The sequence below is a fragment of the Mixophyes fleayi genome, chromosome 7 (assembly GCF_038048845.1).
Source record: "Mixophyes fleayi isolate aMixFle1 chromosome 7, aMixFle1.hap1, whole genome shotgun sequence".
NCBI lineage: Eukaryota > Metazoa > Chordata > Amphibia > Anura > Limnodynastidae > Mixophyes > Mixophyes fleayi.
The window spans coordinates 133679774-133703476 of NC_134408.1; the positions used below are offsets into that span (position 1 = coordinate 133679774).

The 23703-nt window shown below is 40.5% G+C and overlaps 1 protein-coding gene across 3 annotated transcripts in view; it reads left to right on the forward strand.

The window, feature by feature from the left end:
* Positions 1-23703, forward strand: part of CCDC148 (coiled-coil domain containing 148) — a 98148-nt gene that overhangs the window by 30366 nt on the left and 44079 nt on the right. The window contains exons 1-4 of one of the 3 annotated variants that reach the window (XM_075180838.1): positions 7021-7315; positions 7898-8001; positions 10402-10484; positions 23070-23233. In XM_075180838.1, the coding sequence (XP_075036939.1) occupies positions 7298-7315; positions 7898-8001; positions 10402-10484; positions 23070-23233 (369 nt within the window). In that variant the 5' untranslated portion in view covers positions 7021-7297. The other 2 variants (XM_075180839.1, XM_075180837.1) reach the window with 2 other exon arrangements.

Below are 23703 nucleotides of genomic sequence, written 5' to 3' on the forward strand. Positions count from 1 at the left end.
ACCCGGAAGACCACGGAAAACAACTGTGGTGGATGACAGAAGAATTTTTTCCCTGGTGAAGAAAAACCCCTTCACAACAGTTGGCCAAATCAAGAACACTCTCCAGGAGGTAGGTGTATATGTGTGAAAGTCAACAATCAAGAGAAGACTTCACAAGAGTGACTATAGAGGGTTCACCACAAGATGTAAACCATTTGTGAGCCACAAAAACAGGAAGACCAGATTAGAGTTTGGTAAACAACATCTAAAAAAGCCATTACAGTTCTGGAACAACATCCTATGGACAGATGAGATAAAGATCAACTTGTACCAGAGTGATGGGAAGAGAAGAGTATGGAGAAGGAAAGGAACTGCTCATGATCCAAAACATACCACCTCATCAGTGAAGCATGGTGGTGGTAGTGTCATGGCGTGGGCATGTATGGCTGCTAATGGAACTGGTTCCCTTGTATTTATTGATGATGTGACTGCTGACAAAAGCAGCAGGATGAATTCTGAGGTGTTTCGGGCAATATTATCTGCTCATATTCAGTCAAATGCTTCAGAACTCATTGGACGGCGCTTCACAGTGCAGATGGACAATGACCCGAAGCATACTGAAAAAGCAGCCAAAGAGTTTTTTAAGGCTAACAAGTGGAATGTTATGCAATAGCCAAGTATATCACCTGACCTGAATCCGATTGAGCATGCATTTCACTTGAAGAAGACAAAACTGAAGGGAAAATGCCCCAAGAACAAGCAGGAACTGAAGACATTTGCAGTAGAGGCCTGGCAGAGCATCACCAAGGATGAAACCCAGCGTCTGGTGATGTCTATGCCTTCCAGACTTCAGGCTGTAATTGACTGCAAACGATTTCCAACAAAGTATTAAAAAGTGAAAGTTTGATGTAGGATTGTTTAGTTTGTCCCATTACTTTTGGTCCCTTAAAAAGTGGGAGACACATATAGAAACCGTTGTAATTCCTACACCGTTCACCTGATTTGCATGTAAATTCCCTCAAATTAAAGCTGAAAGTCTGCAGTTAAAGCACATCTTGTTTGTTTCATTTCAAATCCATTGTGGTGGTGTATAGAGCCCAAAATATGAGAATTGTGTCGATGTCCCAATATTTATGCACCTGACTGTATGTGATGTTTAGCAATATAATATAATACTATATATATTTAATAAGGCAGATTGTAAGTGTAGATTTATACATGGTGGTAATGCATTTGGTCATTGTCACCGCTTCCTAAAAGGTATTCTCATGCTCCCTGCTGTAAAATTAGCATTACCTCACATAACCCCAAAAATTAATAATTTAATCCTCGCTTAAAGAGACCCTGTCAGTTATCTGACAGTGTTTTTGTTTATGTTTCATTTTATTTTTATTTAAATTCCCTTTTTCAGTGCTCCTGTGCACACAGCTTTAGAATTTTTGAAGTGCCAACCGTCTAATTTTCATGTTTTAAAGAGAAGGATAATTGATTAACTCTAAAACATTTTTAACCACACCCCACTGTTCTTTCAGAAGTTCCTAAAGTAAAAGTGCCCAGTATCCTAATTGAAAAACTGTGCTCTTCGGCGCCACCTGCCTTTTTGCATTTCACATCTCACAGCTCTCTGGAAAAGTAAGGGCAGTGGAGTAGGTGATGGAGAGACACAGCTCTGCACAGCAGTGACTGATAAGTGATTAGGACATAAGAGTTACCTGCTGGGCAGAGCTGTGTCTCACCAGTGCCTCTTGCATTGTGGTCATATATCAGAGAGCTGTCTGCAAATATGGCTGTATCTATGCTTTTATACCATGTCATCTGGATGCACAGTTATTCAGGAGATACATATATAAGATGTGATTTGCATGTCTACATCCATGATTTTTGCTAGTTTTAGTCATGCACTAAAATCCAAGATTCTGTTCGATTCTAGTGATTTTCAGTAAAGTTCCAGTGTAGCTGAATCATAACTTCCATTTATATATTTTTTCCCCTGTGTACCGCATGATTTTTCGAGCTACAAATAAAATATTTTATAGTGTTACACTAGTTTTCTTTTATTACAGTATGGGAATTAAGGTCCAATCTGTAACAGAAATCTGTTTTTGCTCTGTTTCAAAAGACTTTTACTCTGAAATCGCCCTCTATAAGCTCAAGTCATCACATCAGATCTAATAACGGTCCTGAAGATTTCTGTTGGTTCCCAGTGTCCAATGCACAAATCATTGGGGTACCATAGCAAATATAACACAAATGAGAAACTGCTCAGGAACAAATGTCTTTTTTCATTTTCAATGTCAGGAACGATGTACTTTTTCGTATCAGCCGCTGCAATCCAGATTTAGCTATTATCATGGTCCGCTGGCACAGAAATAACTAAACCAAGACGGGGGAGACATTGAGAAAGGTTAGAAGATTACATGCAGATTGATACTGGTGTTTACATTGTAATGAAATTACAGTATTAAAAATTGGAACCTCTTAGCCAGGTATGATATATGTTATTGCTCTGTGTTAAAACTAAGAACAGCAATCAATGTGTAATACAAGTAACTGCACCTTAAAATAGTGTAGCGCAGTAGTGTCCCTATGTGCTTCATTTACTTGATGGGCCCGTTGGCAGGTACTCTCACAGCATGCACATAAAGGTTACAGTGCTGCAGATGAATTGTACCGCATTTACCTTTGTCAGGTGTGAAGGGAGCAATTATTTTTCAGTTTGCAGAAATGATAGACAAGGTGCTGAAAGCACACATAAACACGGGTGCATCCAAATGAATGGAATGGTAAAACCTGTTGGGTACACTCATAAAGCAAAACAAAACAAACCGAAATCACTGTGTAAAGATCGCCAGCTGTCATATAAACACAGGTTTATGTAAAAGCAAAGAAGAAAGTTGCTTAGCTATTGGGGAATGCCTTGTATTTTGGTTCAAGGCGAGTGCACTGAGCTCAATCTGTTGGACAGATCACATAAATGGGTCACCTCTTTTTGCTGTATTTGGCACCAATTTAGATTATGCGTCTTGTGACATTGTCTCGGAGTTTTGCATGGACACAAGTCCATTGACCTTTATTGTGTATGTCAAGGACAGTTGTGTTTAGACCAGAGTTCCACCAATGACTGAATCTTGATTGATCACTGTTGCAGTTCTTGAAGAGTATGAATGTACATAGCATATGATTATTATTTTTGAAAGACAATTCTGGCATCCCCAACGTCAAAAGCCTATGTTTGCCCCTGTAGCGTATTATATTTCAGGCTGCAGCTCTTTTTGTGGTAACATTGCTCTGTCTGGTCACATTTTAATAACAATATCCATTATTAGAGGAACTCCATGTCCTTACTGGAGCTGCATTTACGTTCCTTCTGGTACCTTTTATTGTGGATAGGTACCTTTCATTGTGGATTTATACCTTTTATTGTGGATAGGTACCTTTCATTGTGGATTTATACCTTTTATTGTGGATAGGTACCTTTCATTGTGGATTTATACCTTTTATTGTGGATAGGTACCTTTTATTGTGGATAGGTACCTTTCATTGTGGATTTATACCTTTTATTGTGGATAGGTACCTTTTATTTGGATAGATTTGTCCCACTCCTGTCTCCAGGATAAAGGTCTTCTAAAAACCTCTAGGACCCATGTTATCTTCCATCTGCACCTTATTTAGACTGGCCTCCGTGTGTGATGAATGTTATGATGATCCCACAAACCATCTATACTCGGCTGCCACGGTGATACCAGCGCAGAACGATAAGGGTTCAGTTAGCTCTTCGCTGGGCCAGTCTCTGCAGATGTGTGCATAAGTTACATATGTCAAGTACTGGAACACAAAGCCCAGATCTGGACATTCAGTAACACTAATATAAGATGAAAAGAAGTCATAAATAGATAAAAAAATATTTAAAAAATCAAATTATTTAACATTTGTCCGTCACATGGAGGTTGCAGAGGGCAGTCTAGTACTCAGCATTTTCTGAATTATAATTATTAAGCCCTTGCTCTGCTTTTCTGGCAGCAACATCATGAGTTTAAGCAGGGGTACATTCGGTATCATATGTGTACATCATCTTGCTCAGGAAACTCTGTTGCCACTTTGAACCCTACGGGGCTCACGTAGAGTTGGACACATTTTACATAAATAACAACCGTAAAAGGCCAAAAAAAGACACAATTTTGCCCATCATGCATGCTGTGTGCTGTCCCATGTGTACAGGCCGGAGCACAAACTCTGCAGTGTTTATTAGTCACACTGCTCTTCAGAAGACTAGAAGAGCCTCTGAAAAGTACAGCGTCAGATGGTGGAAGGAATGTGTGGCGGGGGAGATTCAGTTGCCGTTGATGTGGCGCACGGAGGTGTCCGACTGTGCACTTTGCTGGTAATTACATTTGGAGTCTATGCATAGAGGTGTGAGGAAAAATGAGCAGATATTAGAGCCGTAACATTGGCGCCAGGTGTCTCCGCGGGTGTTCCAGAAACATGATAATTTAATATTGGGGCTTATTAGGGGGTAAGGAGGCCAGTGGTAGGCTTTTCATGTTTCATGTACCTATATTTTTTTCAAACAGGGCCCAGACAACAGAATCCAGACAAGCAGCAACTCCACTTAAGACACTGGCAGCCGCAGGTAGTGAAAGCTACAGGAACAGGTAGGTGAGAGCGGGACTGGATGCCAACTGTCCTGATTCTGGCGGGCGACTATCCCGCTCAGTTAGGGACAGTTGGGAGGTATGTCCTGCTTCACACTGCTTTGTTCATGATGGGGGAACTGCGCTTACATAACAGTATATTGGAAGAAGATGTGAAGAGTTGGAGAGCAGCCCAGCACTGTCTTAAATGATAGTCACACCCCATGTATGCTGGTCATGGGCAATCTGGCAGCTTGGCGTAGGAACCCACCTCTAAAAATCCTGCGTTTGCTCCTTGCCTCCTCTTCTCTAAGCATAAAGAGTCATAAGTGCAACAACAGGCAACAACAAAATATGCTTATGATTAATAGCTAAATGTGTTTTGGAGCCTTTTAGGAAATTTATCCATAAAACTCTAATGCATATAACAAGAAAAACACAAAAGTAAAGGCTCACTGGCATGGGAAAATGAGTACAGACTGAGCACATTCAGGAGCAGTGATATGACAAGCACATTGAAACGCACTGTACTCTCTGGTATAAAGGGCAAATCGCTAGACCTGAAATCCCACAATCTTTTTTTGCAATGAATTTGACCTCATTGTGATTCTAAACCAAGTACTGTGCATATAGAGGGATCACCATATCTGTTGCTTCATCTCTACTGATTGGAATGAAATGTAGAAACACTGCCAATTACAGGAGCCGGTCCTTGGTTACTTAATTGTATCCGACAGATACAATTAACGCAGAGAAAAGTGCTAAGGACTGTACTTACTGAGCATAAGACTGGAATATTGATGACATGCATCTTGCTGACTGATTAATATCAAGGCAATAAACAATGCCTCTGATTTTCCAGGAGAAATATATAAGGAAGGCTTTAATTGTAAATGTAATTTAGGATATGATGTCTATATCTGATATTAAACAGTAATTCATGTATAACTAATTCCATGTGCCCAAGATGTGTTGTAACGTTGGAGTCGGTCTGTGGCGGGAACACATCTTATAATCTATACAGATGCTTTGCCCTCAAGAACATACTGACCATAAAAAGCAAAGCACACTACTAGCAGTTAAAACTGTAGCCAAATAAAGGTTCATGTACACCAGCAGGAACCTAGTGGATAAGTATGAAAGAATATGGTATAGGCGGAGGATATCCCCATATGTTACGGAAGGGTTGAGGGAGGTGGAGCTCTCCTAATGAATGCTCGGGGCAGACATCCAGCCGCCTATTGTTGAGTCATTAAGGTCAACGATTATATTCTGTATTATCAAAACTGTAATATTATTTCATTGCATCTTGAAACTGTGGAAGGTGTACATACCTTGGCTTGTATATCTGGATGTCAATGTTTTTTCTTTTGTGGTACTATTGTGTATGGTTACTTGATAATACCTGTAACACTGTGTGGGTTATAATTGGGGATTAAGTCCAATGTTATGGGCTTTTTTGTTGTTTAGAATGTTAAAAAAAAAAAAAAAAAAAGTAAAATGCAATAAAATTTTACCTGATTTAAAAAAAAAACTGTAGCCAAATGTATATTATCTTATTTTTTTATAATTATTTAAAATAAATAATCTCCTAGTCCTAATAGTCAATGACTATACATCTTTGTAGAAAGCAGTATAGAATCAGAAATTCAGAATATGAAATATAAGGAAGCACCACACAGCAATACCAATCTAGTAAGTTGACACAGGTACAGCTTTTAGCTCATGTGCTTGTAACATAGTCAACTTCTTTTAAAATGCAACCTAAAAGCATAGGCAGAGACTCTCCCTTCCAGAATCAGACTGTTGTCAGACTGTGCTGCTCTTTCCTACCTGTTCTTGCTTCTTTCCCTCCAACCAGCCCCAACAATAAATTCATAGCATTCATATTTCATAAATAGGCCTATTTCCCCCAAACCAGCCCAACAGTATTCACATTTAAAAAGCAGGCTTCCTTCCTCTAAACCAGGCCTGATATTAAATTATTAGCATTCACATTTAGTAAATAGGCATATTTAGCCCTAACTCCCCAATATAACAGAGGACAGGAGACTTGATAGGAAGTGGGAAGAGAGAGGTGGAGAGGAGAAAGAAGGGGAAGTAGGAGGAGAGGGGTGGAGAAGACAGGAGAGAGGAGGGGAAGTGGGTGGAGAAAGGTGGAAAGGACAGGAGAGAGAAGGGGAAGTAGGAGGAGAGGGGTGGAGAAGACAGGAGAGAGGAGGAGACGTAGGAGGAGAGAGGTGTAAAGGACAGAAAAGAGGATCGGAAGTAGGGGTGGAGAGGACAGGAGGAGAGGGGTGGAGAGGACAGGAGGAGACAGGAAAGAAGATGGGAATGAGGAGAAGTGGGGTGGGAGAGAGGAGGGAAAGAAGGAAGTGAGAGGTGGCAAGGACAGGAGAGAGGGGGGGGAGTCAGATGAGAGAGGTAGAGAGGACAGGAGAGAGAGGGGAAGTAAGAGGAGAAAGGTGGATAAGACATTAGAGAGGAGGGGAAGTCAGAGGAGAGAGATGGAGAGTACAGGAGTGGAGGGGCCAGCCACCAGGAAGCACAGGAATTGTTGGGTTTGGCCAGATCCTCCACAGCCTTTCCCCCTTCCCCCTACACCTCTGAATCATTCAGAGTAAGGGCCTCAGTCTTGCAGCCATGCAAGCCATTATTATAGGCAAACAGGGCAGTCTATCATTTATATGACCCTGGCAATGCTGGTATGTTGTATGTATAATAAATGCAGTATGGCATCTGTGTGGTTGCCCATGCTTTCAATATGTTTGGTGTCCCTCACTTACCCAGGTGTGTCCGCTACCTATATAATATAATTTGTTTATTATTTTAATTATTACATTGTTTGAAAAATGGCTGAACATACAGTTTATCCGCACTACAATTTCTTCAGTAAGACACAGGTGCACTAGTGTCTTCAACAGATGATAAGAACAAAAGCATATACTTGTGTGCTATAGAGTTACTTAATTGCTAAATTCCTAACTACTATCATTAAGGGGCTATTATGTTTCAGCGTGATGTGTAGGTGATGATCTTCACTATTTTTTTCACAAACATAGGTCTGGTTAAAGATGACTGACAATAGAAGAAAAAGTTCTTTTGTGTAATTAATAAAATCAGCTCTGATGCCTTAAAACAACTGAAACACCCTTGTTCCCATCAGCCGCGGGTGCAGCTCCCACCAGCTAACCACTTGATTGGCGTTGAGGCTGCAAACTCCTGCGTGTATGATTTACTGGTCAATTTAACATCATTTACATTTACATCTATTTTTCTCCATCCAGATCAAGAAAATTCAGCATGCCTCTAAAATAACAAAAGACCAAATGCTACTCAAACAGCACTCACAGGTGTGGTGCAAAGAGCAGAAACGACTGAGCGAATGTAGGTAAGAAAGCGAAAACCTGTAATTAGACGTGTAATGTCGTCAGTTTCTGTACTCTTTTTATTCCAGCTCTCTCGCTTGCTTTAGTCACATGAGATGTGATTATTCTTGCAGTGAATGGACTGAGAGCTTTGTCTATGGATTTAAAACCATAGCTAAGGGCACTTGAGAACTTTTTCTAAGTGCTGCAGTTTCAGTGAAACTACTCACCATTGTTGCATGGGTTACATTATTAGATTGTTAATTTACCTACTGGAAATGTTCAGACAGTCAAACAATATTTATCTCCTACAAAGTGTAGGAAAAGTCTAAAATGGCCATATCAGACTTGTGGGCTTAATTATTAGTAGCAGGACCGGAGCTAGCTACCTCAGTGATACTGTCTCACCATGTCAGGATGAGGGGTTCAAGTGACCCCGCTGGAGACAGGTTGATGAGAATACTGCACTTTACAATATCTATCTATCTATCTATCTATCTATCTATCTATCTATCTATCTATCATCAGCAACAGCTATTTATATAGCTCCACTAACTCCGCAGCGCTGTACAGAGAGCTCACTCACATCAGTCCCTGCTCAATTGGAGCTTACAGTCTAAATTCTCTAACATACACACACAGACAGACAGACAGAGACAGACTAGGGTCAATTTGATAGCAGCCAATTAACCTAATAGTATATTTTTGGAGTGTGGGAGGAAACCGGAGCACCAGGAGGAAACCCAAGCAAACACAGGGAGAACATACAAACTCCACACAGATAAGGCCATGGTCGGGAATTGAACCCATATATTGCACCACTTGTAATAGCTCAGTACTAGGCTCTTAGTACAGCTCTGTGTACATACATGTTATGTTTTAGTAAAATCACAATACTCCACAAGCCTCATACATTTACATAAATACAGTCTCTAATGTCGTGGAATTCTTCTGCAGTTACATGAACATTATAGTAACATTCATTCTATTATTTATTTGTACACATATAGATATCAAATTCAAGGGAATCACAACCACTTACAAATCCCTCTGCAACAGCACCCCATCATACATCTCAAACTTCATCTCAAAGTGCCCTCCCTCATGCCCTCACCTCCTCTCTGATAACCACCTCTTACTTCTACCTATAAAACTTCTCCCGTGCTGCTACCCACCTTCGTAATTCCCTACCACGTCTGATCAGACACTCCCCTAGCCTTCACATGTATAAATGCTCTCTGAAAGTCCACCTATTTCCACACTTGGTTCGCCTTCATAATATGTCCCTCTTTTATGTATGCTTTTTTTACCACTGTCCATCGCTTGTGAGTTCTTTGACACCTTACAAATTAATGATAATAATAATATACAAGCATCATACAGTAAACTATATAAGGGTGTATGGTAAGTGGTTAGCACTTCTGCCTCACAGTGCTGGGGTCATGAGTTCAATTCCCGACTACGGCCTGATCTGTGTGGAGTTTGTACAGCGATGCGGAATCAGTGGCGCTATATAAATAGATGATGATAGTGATGATACAGATGTGCCATAAATGTATCACTAATCTGCCTGTGTTGCATTTAATTCTAGTATTGAACAGAGACAAATTCTGAGACACTGGTCATTTGAGGCAATGGAGAATGCAGGACAGAGCATATATATATATATATATATATATATATATATATATATATATATATATATATAAAATAAAACAGTATATACCTCTATGCCCTGATTGAGACCCCTGCTGCTAGAAAATGTCCCAAATCATTATAAATTGGCAGAGTAAGAGCATAAGATATACTGCATGTTTGTGTGAGAAGTGAATTATACTACACATGCAAAAACAATAGCTCTTTAGTAAAGCTAAACTTTGTAAAATGACTTAGTAACAGCTTTTCTGAAGCTATGAAAATCCCAGCAACATAAATAAATTACATAGTTAAAGGTAACTCCACATAAATTGATTTTACCTTATTGAAATCATTATGCTGGGTACTGGAATAAATAGCGATATGTAAAACAGGAATTTTCCCTTATATCTCAGAAACACACTGTTGCTGCCACTTCAAAGATAGGGTTTGATAACTGACCAGCAACATCTGCCAGCATCCATGGAAACTAATGGAACATCCATGGAAACTAATGGAAATGAATGCAGTCCATGCTTTGTTTTCATGTTCAGAAAATGTTTTGGGGTTTTCAACAGAGTATTTCTAGTCCCACTTGAAGTATCCAATAAATTGTAGTACCCAATAATTATTTTAATTAGGTAAAATAATTTTAAGTGAGGTTACACTTTAAGTAATCAAACAAAAGCTATTTCCTAGTCTATGCTTGTGAAAAGTAATTTGTTTAGCAAGCTGCACTTTTCTAATTCAGCGAGGTTGTCTAAAATTTTTCTCCTGTTCCATTTCAGAGATAAAGTGGAATTACAATTGCAAACGTTCCTTGAAGAGAAAGGCAAAACATGTACCTTTTTTGCAGATATGGATGACTTTGGTAAGCAATTCATGAGTTACTATATAATGCTAACATGTATGTCCAATATGTATAGTTTAGTGCCAACAGTATACGGAGTGCTTTAAAAACTAATTACAGACAAGGAAAAAGTACAGCATATAATAGGAAGTTAATGGCACAGTAATGACAGGAAATAAGAGTTCCCTGTCCAAAGAGCTTGCAATCTAAACATTTTAAAGGGAAACAGACAGAGGCATCAGGATAATTCTGAATACAAGTTTGAGAACATAAGGTACCCACCATTTGTAAATACAATGCTGAAATGACTAGTACAAAACAAAATGCTTTGTCTTGAACTAAGTGCGGTATAGATATTAGACATTGATAAAGTTCCAAGACAAAGGTCTTCAGGTCCTACTTCACTGAAGCTATTGAAAGCTCCTTGACATCCCCAACATCTGGAGCTAAAAGACCCCTTAGGAAGCAAGGGTCTTCAGGCTCACCTTCGATGCAAGGCTCGGAGGTCAACCGAAGCCTTCCCCTGGGATTGGGGTCTTCAGCCCCCCAGTAAGGAGGGGCATTCAACATTCCGCCTTCCGCCCCTCAAAAAACATGAAAAACACATAAACAAAAACCGTGCACAGTGACTGTTTCATGTGAAGTGTAAAATAAATAAATAGTAGAGATGTTCACTGATCCCCGTGTTCTGGTTTTGGTTTTGGATCTGGATTAACTTCGTGTTTTGGTTTTGGCTTTGGCAAAACCGCCCTTGCGTGTTTTGGTTTTGGATCCTGATTTTTTTTCTAAAATCCCTTTTTTTTTTTTCTTTATAAAATCACATATTTTTGCTTTTTTTCCCCTACATTATTATTAACCTCAGTAACACTAATTTCAAGTCATTTGCAGTCAATTTTGACCACCTCACAGGTCATATTATTATTTTCATACACTTTTAAACAAAGACTGCAGCGACCTGGCTGGATGGTAAGCGACAGAGCAATGACTCGAAAACAAACGGCAGTTCCTAGCACATCTAGGACACATTGCCACACAGCAGTGGCAGAAAAGAAAATTGGTGTAAGATGGAATTGTCCTTGGACCATGAAATCAGTTATGGTTCATTTGATCGCTCCACCCGTTGCTTGGATAACTGTGGTAATTCTACAGCTAATATATGGTGAGGGGTGCTTTTATCAGACCAGGGTGCCAGACAATGCACTAAAAAGAGCCATTGTAATACACAGCAAAAAGCAAGTTCATCACTGAGCTTCGAATCAGCCCCAATTCACACAAAATTATAATATAGCTAGGTACCTTTGATGTAAAGTGCAGATTACAAACACTTTGTGCAATACTGATGAAACAGCAGCAAAGTGGAAGGTGATACATATACACGTCTATTTAGACATCCATGCTTACATTACTTCTGCAAGCAACATTGTTCTTTGTTAATAAAACCGTTGTCTTTATACCGTTCAAAAAAATAAAAAATAATCCTCCACCTTTCTTTGGATGTTGATATTAGGATCAAGTGGAGTTACAGCAGAGGTATCACTAATTCCTGTCAATTCTTTTACAGTAGACAAGACCAGATGTCAAAATGTTGTGTTGAGTCATCTGTATCATTAATGGGTGTCTTAAGATTTTTGCAAAGCACACAACAGTATATAGCACATGTAGGTAACATTACCACACAGCGGTAGCTGAAAGAAAAAGTGGTGCAAGATGGAATTGTCCTTTGAAACCTCCCACCCACCCTTATGTTGGATCTTAAAATGGACATACAAACTTTAATAAACCAAGCACTCCAGCGACATGGAGTGCCACTTTTGAGGCTGAAGTGCTTGGTTTGTTTGGGCGCCCACAAAACAAGCTAACAATGGGCTTGAGACACCTAAGGTAACAGTGCTGTTAATGAACTCTACTGTGGCAAGATGTTGTCATCATCCTCAGCCTGATCCTCACCTTCATCAGTTTGTACATAATCCTCACACATTATTAATTAATCACCGCTGGAATCCACAATTACAGAAGTATTTTGATTAATTGGTGGGAAAGGCCTTCCTCGTAATTTTTATGAACATCATCTTTTCCACATTTTGAGGAAGTAGCCTCCTACGCCGATCACTGACAAGGTTCCCGGCTGTGCTGAAAACTCTTTCCGAGTACACACTGGAGGGTGGGCAGCTTAGACAGTGCAAAGCGAGTTGGTATATGGGTCTCCAAATTCCCTTTTTTCCTCCCAGTATGTCAAGGGACTGTCTGATGTGTCTATTTCTATGCTGTCGTGAAAATAATCCTCCACCATCCTTTGGATGTTGATACTAAGATCAGGTGGAGTTATGGCAGAGGTGTCACGTTTTTTGGTCAATTCTTTTAAACCAGACCAGGGGGTAAATATTTGAAGCTGAGAGTTTTTCGTCGAGTTTGAAAAGTGGAGATGTTGCCTATAGCAACCAATCAGATTCTAGCTGTCATTTTGTAGAATGTACTAAATAAATGATAGCTACAATCTGACTGGTTTTTCAAACCCGCCGAAAAACTTCTATAGATGACTGCAGTGACGTTTAAACACAGCCATCGGTAAAGCTCTCAGATTGCAGAACACAGAACACACAGTCACAATGTGGCGCAGTAGAAGGCGTGTGGATATGTCAAGGACATTACAAGACACCCAGTTTTATAATGTCACATTGTTCTGGTTAAATTAAATACTAATTACCATTTGTATCAGAAATGTTTCCTTTACTTATTTACCTAATAGAACCAGTGACATTTTCAGATGTGGCTGAAAATGTAATTTAATTTTTCATTTTAGCATAGTATTAGAAAGGTTGTGACCCAATGCCCCAGGTAGAGGGGGAATGTGACAAAACATCTTTAAGGTTGGGATTTTTTTCTCCAGACGTCCTGTAACCAGAAGGATAAACAGTAAATAATTGCTGCTGCATAATTACCGCAGCGCCGTACAGAGACACACAAAAGGACAGTACAAGGTAAAACAGCACGGTACAGTTAGTAATAAGCACTATAACTAGGAAGCTGAAACCACAGCTACAGAGACAGGCTGAAAGGTAAGGGTGAGGGATATATAGCACAAGCTGGAAACCTGTGCCCAAGAGGGTGGGTGCGGCTGATAGTAAGAGCCACTGAGAGGTGCAGGAAAAAGCGAGAGGAGACAGAGGGCAGGAGGTCCAAGAAGGAGGTGGCCTGTATAGCTGGAGAGCAAAGATAGAAGTGGTGGAAACAGGAGGAGAGAGGGCCCCTAAAATAGAAATGTGTGAACACCTTCTCCTATAGTCACTATGAGGAGCACTGCTAAACAAGGTAAGGAGGCGTATGTCATACATACAGTTATGATCATTGCAGACCTCTTCCTCCAGTCACTGATTGCTTTACACAATGTAATTAGCAGATGAGAGCTGACGGGGGTTAGACAGCAGCAATTTATAATCATGTTTCAGTAGATTTTATGCAGGAAGCTCCAAATTACAGGGAAATTCCTGGACAAGGACAAACCCTAAGTCTTCTGGACAAAGGATCTCATACCTGTATGCCAATTACAGGGGGGTTCAAGAAGGACAACTGCAAATGATGTATTTAGGATAGAATGTAAATAAATGTATTGATGTTCTGTATAGTCTGATAGAACATGCTGAAACTGAAGCAGTAAAAGGCTGGTTTGTATCTCCCACAATAAATAACATGAGGAAGAGGGTGTGGGAGTTAGTAGTGACAGATAAGGGTCTGGAGACAGAGTGGAACCCAGATTTGTAATAGTGCTGCCAGATTGAGTGTAGAGTGAAGAATGAGTGGGAAAGACAACCGGAGACGTTAGGAACCTTATGTAAGGATACATCTCCTATTGGTCACAGATTATGTGGAAATATAGAGCGCTTTAGGGCTGGTGTACAACACGAGGTCCAAATATACATTTGCAATAAAATAGGATTTGTCAAATGATAACAAATCTCTTGTTTTCAAATCTTAAAAGGCTGAAATTGAACCCAAAGTGGTTTTCAGTCTCTTGTTAATGACTTTTATTTATTGATTATACGCCATCCTCATAGTTTATTTTTCATTAGTTTTATTCTTCCATTGATCACTTATCAGCATGACCTATAATGATCATTTTTAAAACAATCTGGGTGTATTAGTAATTGTGGTAGACTGACGTGTGCTCCCATTAGTCCTTATCCCATACATTGTATAGCTCTGTCTAACAGGGCATGCTGGTACTCATAGTTCCACAACACCTGTAGAGCCACAGGTTGTCCAAGCCTGTTTTAGCTTATGTCAAGCAATCAAGTATTTTGTTTAATCAGTGTGAGTTACTAAGGAAAGCTTATCTTTGATTTGCTGCTATTTATAATGTAGATATATAATGTAATGTAATATATGAAATTTAATATAATGTAATTATATAATTAGACCTTTATTTTAATAGGTGAGTTATTCAGGGATGAATTTAACATTAGAGGCATTTTGCTTTGGGTTTTGTGTTTACACAGCAAAGAATACAAATTTTTAATAAAAATAATACAAAAATTCAAATAATTGGAATTTAATGTTGGTAAATGTTAAATTAATTTGCAGTAGTGAGATTTCCCTGATGTAGCTGAGATGGGGTCGATACAAGGTAGTGACACTAATGCAAAAACAAAAATGCAGCACTGAAAAAATATAAATAAATACTTTTGTCTTGAAGGAATTATCAAGGGATGGTCTCACACAGTAACCATATATATAATTATGCTATTTATTAAAATAAATGAATACAAAGATAATTAAAAGTCAGTAGTAATAATAAAAACCCTACAGAAGAGTACAAAAAATTACAATCTGGACCATTGTGCAGCAGGGTATAATGTTAATAGAACACTACCAAATTGCTTATTAAATGCCTATAAAGGAGTCCTTGTTAATGTATTACTGAGGGCACACAGATAAAAGAGGCATTCTGTTCAAAAAATGTAGCATTGAAAGATCTTTATCCCAAACAAAAACTTGTATCGATAAATGATTCAGTCCAGATAAAAGTCTAGTACATAAGACTGGTAATGGGGAAAACCTAATTTGTACGTGAGTATAAACACCTCGAAGTGGTAATTATATTGTGAATATAATATGCAGGTCTCACCGAAAAATAAATCAAAATGAACAGTCTTATGGTAAATGAAACAGGAGCAAATGTCCAAGATGTAAATGTATCAAGCTGAGAGTTTTCCAGCGGGTTTGAAAAGTGGAGATGTTGTCTATAGCAACCAATCAGATTCTAGCTATCATTTTGTAGAATGTACTAAACAAATGATAGCTAGAATCTGAGTGGTTTCAATTAAGCATTAAATTTAAGAGGGTGAGAAGGAAAGTGAGTGAGAAATAACTTTAACAAAAGAGATACCGGTAGTTAAGGAAAATGCTGTTGAGACATAGCAGCTCCCCCTACAGTTGTACAATGGATATTGCACAGGTACCCGCATTTGCAAAGCTCGGCCCTGTGGTGCGACACAGACTGTCAGTTACTCACACAGTGGGAGTCACAGTTATTGTAGTATTATATGTGATTGATTTAGAAGGAGGGGGGTCTCCGGAGGTTGGCTGTGATGTGGGTGTTCATCCGGAGACCTTAGAATTCAATTTGTCACTGCACACCGGCTATGCCTACTCTGCATGCTGGCCACGACCTCTGTACACGGACCTACCTCCTCCACTGGAGGTACTGGAGGGAGGTGGGTCACCTTTAGCACCATGGCTCCTAGCTACACCCTTGCCCCCAAACAGTCCCAAATGTTGGAAGTCAAAATGAGTGTGACTGGCCAGGGAAAGGATATGGTGTCACAGCAATAGGTGTGTCATTGGCATATTGGAGAATCGGCCTCAATACCCCACAATACCCCAATCAAGAATGTTGTTAAGTATCCTGTACCTTCATTTGGGTGCAGGTGTGTATATCAGGAGCACAGTTTAATGCAAATACTCATGTATTTAAATTTTAATATTGCAAAATATATAAAAGTGATTTAAAATACAAACAGCCCCACATCCTCCTACTGAAAAGTTGTGTTTAATGATGGGGTGGGATTATGGGACGTAGGTTCTAATTGAAGTGCCACATACAGGGCAAGATTGAGGTGCAAAAAGCTGAATGCCTGGGCAGCTTCATTGCATGTTTGGATATGACCCTAATTGTGCCTGGTGGTAAATTTATGTGTGCTAAGTTGCAGGGTAGCATTTCTCATAATTCCCCCTCTTTGCACCCTGAAATAATAAAATAAATAAAATACTTAGTTAATAAAATAATTGTTGCAACATACTTTGCATTCATGTAGTTTAACTTCACAAATTGAAACAGAAGTAAAACTTGTAGAACGTGAAAAAACCCCAAAACAAAGCAGTAATTAATCATTCAGCCCATGTCTTATCTGCCGCTTCACATTGCACAGAATCTACTTCCCAACAGCTGAATAAAGTAGACGTGAACATGAGCTACTGCTAACCGTGCAAACGATGCAAATAAGAAAATCAACAGTAAATAATATCTGACAAACACTGAATAGAATAAGAGGAACATCCGAGGAGCAGAGCGGAATATTGGATGTGGGAGACTTTGGAATGATATCAACAGAACAAATTGACAGTAATAGACAGGAGCACGGAGCAGCAACATTAATAAAACATGACCTAAGGAGGGAAAGAAACACCTTATTAAGACGCTGCAGGTGACTGAGACAGAATTAAGAATCTGAATGAAGCCATTTATATAAATGTATTCTGAACAGTGTAGTGAGACTGTTTCCGTAGCATCTTTTATGCCTGATACCACAAATACTTCATGTGCATTCAAAATACTCCAAATTATAGCTTGCTGCTTTATGGGCTTGGGATTAGTCCAAGAAAACACTTATGTAACAGAGAGATTTTTAAAATATGAATGGATTCTAAGAAATAGACCTAGAGGGAAAGTAAGATGGCTCATCCGTCCAGCTACGGGCATTTCCATATAAGCATCTGGGGCCTGATTCATTAAGGATCTTAACTTAAGAAACTTCTTATTTCAGTCTCCTGGACAAAACCATGTTACAATGCAAGGGGTGCAAATTAGTATTCTGTTTTGCACATAAGTTAAATACTGACTGTTTTTTCATGCAGCACACAAATACTTGATAGCTTATTTGTACACTGAAATTTAAAGTTGATATTACCAGTCACACTCAAAGACAAAACTGTGGTGGTAGCTGCCATAGCACCTAAACTCCCATATCCACTCATTTTGGGGCGAGACTTCCCACTGTTTAATGTCCTCGGTGAGCGGATCCGGCCGGACATGCCGGCAACTGATACAACGGTCGGAAGCCCGGTCTTAAAGGAACCGCCTAAGAATCCACAATATTTGGACATCGATCTTTGGGAACCGCCAAACCGGAATGCCATCCTGGGAGTCACAGCAGGAGTTCCACAAAAGCATCCACCTGCGGGGAAACATGGACAGTCCAAACTAGCATTGGTCGGTGATGTCGCAGATGAGCCCACCCCGCCTGTCAGTGAGGATACGGACTGGTCCGCAATACCAATTTTGTTTCCTCTGCAGGACTTTGCTCGAGACCAACTTAATGATGCCACTTTGGAACATGCCTTTAAAAGTGTGACTGAGGTAAATGGGGTAGCGAAAGCCGCCCAGCCTGCAGAAGGTATACCATATTTTATTGTTGAAAATAATTTCCTGTATAGAGTTGCTAATGTACAGGGGGAAAAAGTAGAACAATTAATGGTTCCTCAGGTCCATGTACCCCTAGTGTTAAAAGCAGCACACACACAAGTCTGTGGGGGACACCTAGGGGAGGATAAAACACGGGCACGAGTTCTGCTTAGGTTTTACTGGCCCGGTGTACACATGGCAGTGAAAAAGTATTGCCGGTCATGTCCCATTTGTCAGAGAACCTGTCCCAAACCTATGTACAGGGCACCTCTCATTCCTATACTAATAGTACAAGTTCCCTTTGAACGGATAGCCATGGACCTTGTGGGGCCACTGGAAAAATCCGTATGTGGGCACCAATATATACTAGTGGTGCTTGACTATGCAACCAGATATCCAGAGGCAATTCCGCTACGAAACATAAAGTCCAGCACCATAGCTAGAGAACTTGAGTTGATGTTTACACGCTTGGGAATACCCAAAGAAATTCTCACAGATCAGGGTACTCCATTCATGTCTAAACTGATGAAGGACATGTGCCAGTTGCTAGGGGTTACGGCGCTTCACACCTCTGTATACATAAGATGGCTTGGTGGAACGCTTTAACCGCACATTAAAGCAGTGGCTCAAGAGAAAAAAGATTGGGACACTCTTATTCCCTATTTGATGTTTGCCATCCGTGAGGTACCTCAAGCTTCAACAGGGTTTAGTCCCTTTGAGCTACTGTTTGTGAGATAGCCCAGGGGTATCTTGGCTATGTTAAAAGAAGGGTGGGAGCAGCAAGGTCCCAGGGAGCCAAATCTGGTACAATTTGTGTCCCAAATGTATGAGAGGCTAGGAAAGATAGGGCCCATTGTGCAGCAACATGTAAAAGAGGCTCAGGAACGACAGAGAAAAAGTTATGATAAAAGTGCTGTTGTTCGATCTTTCAAGCCTGGGGACAAGGTCCTAGTCCTGGTTCCCACCCAGGAAAGCAAACTTTTTCGCCCATTGGCAGGGTCCATATGAAATTCTAGAGGCTGTCGGTCCTGTCAATTACAGGGTCCGCCAGTTAGGTAGGAGAAGGGAGGAGCAAATATATCATGTTAACCTCCTTAAACCTTGGCATTATGAGGAAACCTCTCCTCAGGTAGTAAGTACTGCCATTGAAAAGTCTGAAGTGCCCATAGAGCCAGCTTTGTCCATTCAGCAGAGACAACAGACTGAAGAAATGATTCGCCGGAACAGGGATGTCTTCTCTTCCATTCCTGGGCGCACTACCTTAATCGAACACGACATTGTCACTGCACCAGGAGTCATTGTAAAGCAGAAGCTGCATCGTATTCCAGAAGCCAGACGGGAGGACGTGAGAAAGGAGATCGAGAAGATGCTCCAGTTAGATGTGATTGAAGAGTCCACTAGTGAGTGGAATAGTCCCATTGTGCTTGTCCCGAAACCCAATGGGACAATTAGGTTCTGCAGTGACTTTAGGCGCCTAAACAGTATGTCGCAGTTTGATGCCTATCCAATGCCACGTTTGGATGAACTAGTGGAAAATATTGCTGGTAGCAATTATTTGACAACCCTTGATCTAACAAAGGGTTATTGGCAAGTTCCCCTGACTTCCACGGCCAAGCCAAAGACTGCATTTTCCACCCCTGATGGTCTCTATCAATATAAAGTCCTACCCTTTGGATTGCATCGGGCACCTGCCACCTTCCAAAGGGCCATGAATAAATTGCTACGACCTCACACAGCTTATGCAGCCGCTTACCTGGACGATATAGTGATTTATACCCCAGACTGGGGATCACATTTAGCCAAAGTTGAGGCGGTCTTAGCTTCATTAAGGTCAGCAGGGTTAACAGCTAACCCAGAGAAATGTGCCATAGCCATGAGAGAAGCCAAATATTTGGGGTACATTGTTGGTCGAGGGCATGTCAAACCCCAGCTAGACAAAGTGGAGGCAGTCAAAAAGTGGGCAAGACCAGAGAAAAAGTCACAGTTAAGAACCTTTTTAGGCTTAGTAGGTTACTACAGGCGGTTTGTAAGCCACTTCGCCACTAGAGCTGCTCCACTTACGGACATGTTAAAAAAAAGTTGTCCAGATAGATTAACCTGGTCTGATTCTGCAGAAACCGCCTGGTCTGATTTTCGACTAGCTCTTTGTTCCTCCCCAGTTCTACAAGCACCGGATTTTACCCGGAGGTTCTTCCTCCAAACTGATGCTTCTGGTGATGGCTTAGGTGCAGTCTTGTCACAGGAGAAGAATGAATTAGAAAATCCTGTCCTGTACCTAAGTGTAAGTTGCTTCCAAGGGAACAAAAATAATGCACTGTGGAGAAAGAATGTCTCGCCATAAAATGGGCTACAGAAGCTCTGCGCTATTATCTCCTAGGTAGAGAGTTCACCTTAATAACAGACCATGCACCATTGAGATGGATGCAGAAGAACCGGAAGGTAAATGCCAAGGTAACCCGCTGGTTTTTGGCACTGCAACCTTTCAAGTTCTCAGTAGAACATAGACCTGGGATTCTGCACAAGAATGCAGATGCATTGTCACGAAAATATGCGCTCCTCGCAAAGTCCGCGTCCCCCTACTTGGAGACGCTAGGGGGAGGGATATGTAACAAAGGGAGGCATTTATCTGACAAGATGCAGAGAAAACATACAAGCAGAGTAAGACATTGGCGCAGTTATGCGCCTAGATTCAGGTTAAACCAAGTAAAGACTTATGTATAGTTTAAAATTTGTTAACTTACATGATTTCCTCTCAGCAAACAGACAGGGTGTGTCTGTTAGTGCAAACAGAGCCAGTGATGGGCGTTTTCTCTTAAAGGGAAGGTGGGTGTGTCACCTGCCCATCAAGCTAGGGCTGGAGGAGGAGTATCATGCATAAAAGCATGTTTGTATCATTTGTGCACGGAGACCAATGCTGGGGAAGCTGGCTGGTCTTGAGAGAGCTGAGCTATGTCTAGCTAACGTTTAGGGTCTCCAAGAATTTCTGTGAAATTTGTACGTTGTCAAAACATTTACCATCCTGACAATAAAACTACATAAAAAGGAAGAAGTTGTTCGCGTGTGCTTCTGCAGTAGCGGGCTCTTGCCACAATAGATGATGATGATATTTCTTATTTTTAGTTCAAAGGCTATGCCATGCCAGTCGTGAGTCATCACTATCAGTTGACACTTACCCCTGCCCTGTAACTGGTGCAAATGGTACGACTAAAAGAAGCGTACTTACGAGAAACCTCAGTACTTGAATCGGCCACATTGGCATTAGAATGTCCCCGGCACGCCAGTGGGAAGATTTAGCGTTGGGAGTCAACAGCGTCCGAGCTCAACCTTAAATCACAGTGTCAAATATAAAGCTGCCCAGTGTTTGTTTTATTGTTTGTTTTTTAAAGCCATGGACCCTGCTGTCGATCACATGCTTCAATAAATCTGCATAAAAAGACAAAATTAGTGTCAATGGGTGTGGATTTTCAGGTCCTCCTCAAAAAAGGAAAGGACCCTTTATCATCAAATTCGTAAGGCATATCAGGGAGGACAGGGGCTCAGAGGTTTCGATCCAAGCTTCAAAGGGCTTCCTCCCTACAATACCCTAGACCGTGGGGATGGAGCCTATAAGCGTTTCTGCACCCTGACAATCCTGTGAAAAAAAAAAAAACTGCAGGTCACAAAACAGCATAGAAAAATAAATAGGTGCCGGGAGTTACTCCCCCAGCCTTTCACCTGGATGTATAAAAATGTTACTGCCCAGTTAGTGTCATCCACAATTCTTCAAAATCCTTTACTAAATTGTGGGAGCCCTGGACCTCACACTTTACCTGCCGTGTTTTATTTTCCTAAATAATAGTAATGTGTCTGAATCCTCTCCCGTCCTCCTCTCCCATTGTCATGGATCACCACCCCTGTTTTTTGTTTTTTTTTGCTATTTTTCTTCTTTCCCCTTTTTTCAGTTCCTTTTCATGTTAAAATCTAAGCTGATTATCGTTTTTTAACTGTCCTACGTGATAAGTATGACATTATTTCCCATTTTATAAGTTATGTACTAATATAATTTTATATTTATGTTATTTCTTTGTGTATGGATCACTTGTTAAATAAAGTTTATATAAAAAAAAAATCCTGCCCAGCCAAAAGGTCAGGGCAAAAGAAGTCATGTACAGCATAAAAAGTGGGGGTGTGCTATGTGCCAGCGCTCTTTCAATGGGGGTCACCACTCCCCAATAATTTTTTGACACCCCCGGGTCACTAAATCCTGCAGAGCCACTGCCCATTATTTCTGTGCTACATACAAAAGTAGCTTTCCCTGCATGCATAAAAAATAAAATAGCATTTTCACCCCTTCATATGTAACATGGCTTGGCTGCTAATGTGCACCTTTTAGCTAGATTTGCTCCTAACTCTAAATTAGGCTTTGTATTTACCGTACCTCCCAACATTTGAATCACAAATTGGGGACAAAATAAGCCCTGCCCCCATGCTGCCATAATTCTGCCCACTGATTGGCAAATTTAGTTAATACTCCACCCACTTTTTGTTAAGCCCCATGAACCAGGATGTGCCTCCAGAGCCAGGACTGTTGGGAGGTATGATATAATACCCCAGTTCTCACAAATTAAATTTAGTACTTCCTGGCTGAGCTGGAAAACCATTCCTCTCCTGAAATGTTTTAATTGTGTTATTTTTCTTCTAACATGGAGAATAATCCAATGAATGTTGAAAGTATCCAATAAGGAAAGCACAACATATGCTAGATGCAAGAAATGTTCTGAGGGACACTGTGTAGATAAAACGTATTGAGGAAGTTAACTCGCTTAACCTTGTCCGTCCCAGAGGAGCCTCTAAGCTGCGCTCTTCCCCTGTACGGACATTCCTGCTGGCAGTCAAGAGCGTAATTTTTCACTCACCGTTAAGTGATAAAACTTTGTGTTTGGAAACAGAACAGCAATTATCCGAGGAACGAGATGGGTTTACAGCACGCACAATACATCCCATTTGGCAGCTGAGGGACGATTTAAAACACAGGATTTGTCAACTGCAACATCGCTCTCTCCACCAGTCCCACATGGAAAACGACTTTGATCCGGTGAATATAATGCAGCAGGTTAGTGCTTTACCTCTATTTCCTCAACAGTAACTATGTCTTTTCTCTTATCACTTTGCATAGGTATTGTGATACGTTAGATATTACAGATTATACAGAAGTAAGTGACAATTCAGAGTAATACCATACATTTCTCAGCTTACAAGAATATTTTGTACTACATTCCCCGGTGATGCTCCAGCTGTCCGCTGGACCTGCAGCAAAACTGTTTTACCTAAATGTTGACTTTTATACCGGTAAATTCAGGTAACTGGTATCATAGATCGGTGTTTATAGGTAATTAATGCCAGGCCTGTGTTAAGGGTTGGCGCTGCTATAGGCTGTGTGAGTGATGTTATGTCCGTAGTATCGTATAAAATAAAGATTCTCCGATGCGATCACTGTGGTTCCAAAGCACATAGCTTTTATTCACAAGACAAAGTTTGGTATGCATACGCATGCGCTTGTTAGCACTAACACAGGCTTCTATC